This window comes from Trachymyrmex septentrionalis, unplaced genomic scaffold (assembly GCF_001594115.1).
Source record: "Trachymyrmex septentrionalis isolate Tsep2-gDNA-1 unplaced genomic scaffold, Tsep1.0 scaffold62, whole genome shotgun sequence".
NCBI classification, from domain to species: domain Eukaryota; kingdom Metazoa; phylum Arthropoda; class Insecta; order Hymenoptera; family Formicidae; genus Trachymyrmex; species Trachymyrmex septentrionalis.
Window position 1 is genome coordinate 1 of NW_017305800.1, and position 7379 is coordinate 7379.

The window sequence follows — 7379 nt, forward strand, 5'->3', positions numbered from 1 at the left end:
CCAAGTTGCTCTATGCTATTACATGATATGATCTAAAAAATATAAAATATATGTTATATGTGTATTTTAATAGGCAAGAAAGCTTTGTAGTTTTTTTTTAATTCCTTAAAACAAATTATACACATTTTGCATTTCATAATAAATTATTTTCTTTATTGGTTGCGTATATTAGAAAACTGTATTTTTATGACATACGTATGCGAATAATGCATATAGCTTATGATTATAAAAAAAAGATGAAAAAATAATAATCATGAGTCTTTGAATGATTTTATTTTTATAGAAAATTATTTTCTGATACTGTTCTAATTAAAGATTTTTTTATTTAATCTTAATATTATGAAAACTGTATCTTTCATGGAAAATAATTTAATAACATATTTAATAACAGAAAAAAAAATTTACTTGAACAAGAGAGCTGCTTAAGCAAACAATAATAGCCACCATTAAACAGAAGAAATATCCTTCATAACTCTTTATAAAGTCTCGAGAAAACCTTCAGAAATAAAACAAATATTAGTAGAGTACGTTATACAGATATTGCAGAATGTGTACTAACTCTGTAGCTTTGCGATGAATATCTATCGCACAAATTATTTCTTCATAAATTATAACCATTTTTTCTTCATTAACATCATGCTGCATATTAATTGCCATTGCCTTCTTAATACGGAAACTGTGTAAATACATTTTTTTTTCTGTAAGTTATTATTATTTCTAGATTTGATTGAATAAACAAGCAATAGATTTTACTTATTAAAACAAATGATTGTATTGAGTTCTACCTTGCAATGCTAAACATTCCACAAATATGTTTGAGGTACGCTATCAGCATTGTGCCTGTTGCTAACATTGCAGTTGCCCCTATGCACAAGGCTGCATTTGTATGCAAAAGGATTAAATAGTAACAGCTTTTTTGATCAACAAAATATTCTGTTGCAATATAAATCGCAGAGCGTGATCGGGAATCGTTTATAGCCAGAATTACATCGAATATACGAGGCCAGATTGGTAGAAAGAGATAAATAGATATGCCACATGCAGCAAATACTGACATTAAATTAGAAAGTAAATGTTATATGTATAAGTATCAAGAATTTATTTAAGTAAAATTTATTTAAGTGTTATACATTTTTTTCTTATTGATAATTTATTAAAATGTAAGCATATATACACTATCTTACTCATAATTATTCTCGTTTGATGTTTTCCTATACGGCCATACTTCTTGATTATAGCAATTTCATTTTTATTTTTTATTTCGTTACAAACATGCTGAAGTTGTTCTAATGAAATTCTCATCTATTACATCAATAATTTTATATGCAATTTTAGTATAAAATATTTAAAAAATGTTATATTTGAAGATTTATTTATAATAAATATTTGTCTGGAAACTGTATAATAAGTATTTGACTTACAGTATTGGCATTAATCCAGAACGAATGATATGTAATTGCATAACAAATACAGAAAAATGCGGAAGACAGAACATTGATAATGAGATCTGTAGTGCATTTAGAAGTAAAAAACGTTGTAAACTGCAAATAAATAATTTTATTGAAAATTTCATATTAAAAGAATGATTCTTTAGCGTGATTAATAAGTTTCAAACTCTAATCTGTTAATTATTGTTTCGTTTAAAAATAACTTATTACGACCTGAAACACAATAAAAGTTGTTAAAATAGTAAAAAGTACGATAAATTGAATTTGAGCAAGTTTCGATCTCTGGTGAGGCCATAAACCAATCGCGAGCAAAAGAAATTTATTGAGCCTGAAGTGTTGTGTCTCAAGGCAAATCATCGTTGTAAATACTGAAGTTTAACCGTGAAAAATAAGAAATTGCCTATTCTCTTCTTTTTATGTTATTAAACTAACTGTGGGTTGAAACTATTTAAATTTCTTTCTTTTAATAAATTGTATATTCAATTGCTCAATATGCCAGCATGCAAAGCGAAATACAACTACGTCACAAGATTAAAGTACTTAGAATTCATCATTGTTTTATAAGAAAAACATGATTAAACAATCGATTTAACATTAAAAGAAATTTAACAGATGTTTATATCCCATGGAAAAACATTTGCAGAAGAAACTCCATAGATGGTTGCGCAAGCGCACTCATCGCTTTTTATTGTGTATGCGTTTCATTCTAGTTCGTACACTCATAAGGTACGTTTGATCTTTTAAAGTAGCGGTGGTCATAAAATTTTATCTTAAAATATCAACAAAGTATGTTTATTTATAAAGTAATGAAATGTATATCTTATTAATATTTTATGTTACGTTATATATTGAAACTATTTATAATTTATATTTATTTTTGTATATAATTATATACAATTGTGTTATAAATAAAAGTTTCTGATAATACTATATAAAAAAAAATTAATTTACATTTCTAATAGTTTGTGTAATTGATAGTGAGTTTATCTTCGTATTAAATCAGAAAAGGAAAAATATATGTGTATGTATATGTATATATATGTATGTCCTGCGTCGTGCCTGCGCGCGCGCGCGCGCGTGCGTGTGAGTTGGTTATGTGTGTCTGTGTGAGTTGGTTATGTGTGTCTGTGTGCGCGTAGAATACAATGTTTTTTTTATAGGTCTGTTATGAACATATTATGGAGTGCAAATCATTGAGATATGTCAGGTTATTGTACCCATGATTTAAAAATCGTTTTTCGATAGATAATCAAAGATCGAAATTGTCGATAGTTTAAAACGGAATATTTTATCATTTGAAAATGAAATAAATTTATTAGATATTGTCAATATCACTATATATCACTTATTACATATTAACGGTGTAACAGTACATTTTTTAAATTGCATACACTATTAATTAAACATAATTAAATAATTTTATAAATAAAAAGATTACAGTAATATGAAAAATTTATTATCCTTTCTGATACATCTCGCTGCATTATTCAAATCTACAAATTGGAACTTTATATTTTGTTTATTATGCGAGTCATTGAATTATTTATTTATAGTTAAAAATATTAAACGTGCTTGAAATACAATGAAATACCTTTTTATGTAAATTATAAGGTGAACTGCTTAATTTAATTTTAATGTAATGCAGACGGAAATATTATCGTCGGATAAAAAAACACATGATGGTATTTCACTTTTCTGGAAAAGGTGTATGATTAAGCGATCGATTTGATTATAGCAATAATGAAACAGATGTTTATTTTCCATAAATAAATACATACCTTATTCGGGGGAATCGTGCGATAATAGACTTCGCAAATGCAATACGACCCTTTCTAACACATATATATATTTCAATGCTGTGACTTATTAATATAATATCAATTTTAAATTCTTTATATTTTACATAAATATTTTATAACATGTTGATTTTTTTATTTCAATAATAATTTTTATTTTTTGTCGAATCTAAACGATACTAACAAGTGATACCTAAAACTGAGTGTTAAACGATTTTGATCAATTTAATTTATATTTTTCTTTTTTTTCCTTTTTCTCTCTTTTACTTTTTCGTATCTTTTTCACTTTTATACATACCTATTTTAATTATTTTTCAATTATTATTTTGTACTTGAAGAATAGAGAACAGTGAAATAAGATATTGAAGTACCCATCAACTGTAATGAAAATATTTTGTGTTGTTTTATTCTGTAAGAAGCTATATTGAAGCTGTGTGGAGAATATCTGTTAATAGAATGGAAGGACAATATAGGATGAAGTAGGATAAATCGTGTCAATGGTTATATCGTATCTCTATTGTACTTTTTAAACGAAACATTTTTTTTAAGATCACTGATGTGACGCTATTAAAATGGCTTAAGAATTGTCATTTTTGTTTTGTCTTCGAGCCGTCTGTTTATGAGTGATATTCAATATTGATTTTGTTCGGTGTCTGATCCAGTCTTTGTACAGTTTACTTAAAATATTATCAGTACCTGGTGGTAGTTGCGTACTTACTGTACTACACAGGGTGATAATTGATATTTAAATTCTTTTCGAGTATATTACATAAAATTAGCAAAATATTTGTAAGTTATTTTGCTAATGGCAAATTTGTAAAAATAAACAGAGTTGGGTAAATCGTACTTGTCGCTGGTCTTTGTATTGTACTGGTACGATTTTCGCAAGCGACGCGAGCTCTTATAATCTTTTCGCGGCTCTTACGCGAAATTGTTACGTTTGATTAGCATCGGATGCGAAGAATTATTAAAAGATCTATAACGCAAAAATTCTGAAGAATATAAGGACTGCGAAGAGTAAGGTTTTAATATTATATATCTACTATATATTTTAATAATTATCCAGAAGAACTACCTTTTTCGATTTCGATGAAATTAGCTCATTTGACGCATTTTTGTAAAAAAAAAAAGAATCTGACAAAAAAGTGTGCACTGCTTTGCGACATATTAAGCGTTAAAGTTAATGACTATATCGAAGTTAAAAAATCATAACTGCGGAATACTGCGATAAGAACATGTGCGGCGGTCACATCTTCATAATCTGCATACTCACTTCAGGGTGCATATGTTTTATTAACTATTTCTACAGCGATATATTAACGTTTGTTTATTAATATTCTCCCTTTTATACCGTTAACAGGGGGTTACAAATTTCCACATGAAGCGCGATTCCACATAAGTTTCTAAGTTTGCACGCAAAGTGAGACTTAATTTTAAAAAAATTGACTTTGGTTTTACGAGAGGGAAGGAGAACAGGAATCTTTTGCACACATATGTATTTAATGATTACGGAAGGTTCGCCCATTTTTTTTCTTTCCTTCCGGTGCGCGGTATGATTTACGAACCTAGTGGTACATTTTAATAATCCGGTCTCCAAATCGTATCGAAATCTACTTTTTTAAAAAATTTCTGATTTAAACAAAAATTTAATGTTTATTTTTTTAAAAGTATTGTTTTATTTCCCATGAACCAAAATTTAATGTAATTAATTACACAAATGTTTTGATCTTTTCAGTGCTTTTATTACAATTTTGATTAAACGTTAAAGGGTGTGATGTAGGCGACTTTCTCCTACTTATTTAAATCATTAATTTTTTCGGATTAATGCATCAGTATATTTTTAAATAAAGAATGTTGATTTGTTGTATAATATTTTTGAGTGCAACACATCAAATGAATATATAGTACCAATTTAAAAGTTTTCTCTGTTATTTTATTTTTTTCAGCTCAGCTAATTTACTTTTTATTCTCAACTTATTTTAATATAGCTATTTTAGTGGATTATCTAAATAATTCTAAAGTCAAAATGTTGAATGACTGTGAATGTTATTATTTTCGATTATACAATAATATTCGCGGGAAACAAAAGGTTTGTATATGTCTTACCGTAGCAGCACTTTCCATAGACGCAATGAATATTCCACCGAGAATCAAATGAAAAGCCTTTGTACCCTTTTGCAATAGAAATAACATCATTTTTTGTATGTGTAACGGTGCCACATACCATTCAACATTATATCTACAAATGATAATGTAAAAATTAATACAAATTTAACATGAAAAAGTAAAAATATTTGTTACAATATAAATTGTTATAGTATGTTCGTTCAAGGGATAGTATTATTTTTGAATATTTTTGCTAACTCAGCTTTTTGTTACAAGTATTTATAAAACAATTACTTAAGTATGAACGTAAAATACAAATGTCTCTTACACTGTAGCAAATACGTATTCATTGTGATCTGTAATATCTTGTGCGTTATAATTGGACAAAAACATATACATGTAGAGGACACTTATGTATATAAGTTGTAATACAAGTTGTTCTGTGCTATTATATGATATGATCTAAAAAATATAAAACATTTGTTATATGACGTACGTATGCGATTAATGCACATAGCTTATAATTATAAAAAAGAGGTAAATGAAGAATAATCATGAGTTTTTGATGGATTTTATTTTTAAGGAAAATTATTTTTCCATATTGCTTTAATTAAAGATTCTTTATTTAATCTTAATATTATGAAAACTGTATCTTTCATGGAAAGATACGTTTAATAGCAAAAAATAAAACTTACTTGTACAAGAGTGCTGCTTAAGCAAATCATACCAGCTGCTATTAAACAGAAGAAGGATCCTTCAAAATTTTTTAGAAAATCTTGAGAAAACCTTTAGAAATAAAAGAAATATTAGTACAACATATTATACAGATATTGTAGAATGTGTACTGACTCTGTAGCTTTGCGATGAATGTCTATCGCACAGATTATTCCTTTATAAATTATAATCATTTGTTCTTTATTAACATCTTGTTGCATATTAATTGCCATTGCCTTCTTAATACGGAAACTATATGAATACATATTTTTTTCTGTAAGTCCTTAATTTTTCTAGATCTGATTGAGAATAAACGAAGAATAGATTTTACTTATTAAAACAAATGATTGTACTGTGTTCTACCTTGCAATGCTAAACATTCCACAAATATATTTGAAGTACGCTATCAGCATCGTGCCTGTTGCTACCATTGCAGTTGCTCCTATGCACAAGGCTGCATTTGTATGCAAAAGAATTAAGTAGGAACAGTTTTCTTGATCAATAAAATATTCTGTTGCAATGTGAATCGATGCAGAGCGTGATCGGGAATTGTTTATAGCCAGAATTACATCAAATATACGAGGCCAGATTGGCAGGAAGATATAAATAGATACGCTACATGCGGCAAATACTAACATTAAATTAAAAAGTAAATATTATGTATATGTATCCAGAATTTATTTAAGTAAAATTTATTTAAGCTTTGGAAATTTTTTACTGTTATTAATATAAATAATTAAATTATAAGCATATATATACTATCTTACACGTAATTATTTTCGTTTGATGTTTCCCTATACGGCCATACTTTTCTATGATAGCAATTTCGTTTTTATTTTCTATTTCGTTACAAACATGCTGAAGTTGTTCTAGTGAAACTTTTATCTATTACATCAACAATATTTTATACAGTTTTTGTATAAAATATTTAAAAAATGTCATATTTTAAGATTTATTTATCACAAACATTTGTTCTGGAAATTGTATAGTAAATATTTGACTTACAATATTAGTGTTAATCCAAAACGAATGATATTTAATCGCATAGCAAATGAAGAAAAATGCGGAAGACAGAACATTAATAATGAGATCTGTAGTGCATTTAGAAGTCAAAAACGTTGTAAACTGGAAATAAATAATTTTGTTGAAAATTTTATATTAAAAGAATAATTCCTTTGTGTGATTAATAAGTTTCAAATTCTAATCTGTTAATTATTATTTTGTATAAAAGTAATTTATTACGACCTGAAACACAATAAAAGTTGTTAAAATAGTAAAAAGTACGATAAATTGAATTTGAGCAAGTTTCGATCTC

At 27.1% G+C, this 7379-nt stretch overlaps 2 protein-coding genes across 2 annotated transcripts; both read right to left on the bottom strand.

Moving 5' to 3' along the window:
- Nucleotides 1-5: 5 nt before the first annotated feature.
- Nucleotides 6-657, bottom strand: LOC108752700 (the record flags this gene model as incomplete). Its single annotated transcript, XM_018493731.1, has 3 exons — nt 560-657; nt 406-496; nt 6-32 (listed from the first exon to the last, which is right to left on the bottom strand). Coding segments are annotated over exons 1-3 (216 nt in total), but the record flags the coding sequence as incomplete, so codon positions are not given.
- Nucleotides 658-3565: 2908 nt separating this feature from the next.
- Nucleotides 3566-6495, bottom strand: LOC108752823. Its single transcript, XM_018493922.1, has 6 exons — nt 6428-6495; nt 6200-6316; nt 6046-6136; nt 5679-5812; nt 5351-5483; nt 3566-3622 (listed from the first exon to the last, which is right to left on the bottom strand). The coding sequence occupies exons 1-6, from the start codon at nt 6493-6495 to the stop codon at nt 3566-3568; spliced, it is 600 nt and encodes a 199-aa protein (XP_018349424.1).
- Nucleotides 6496-7379: the final 884 nt, after the last annotated feature.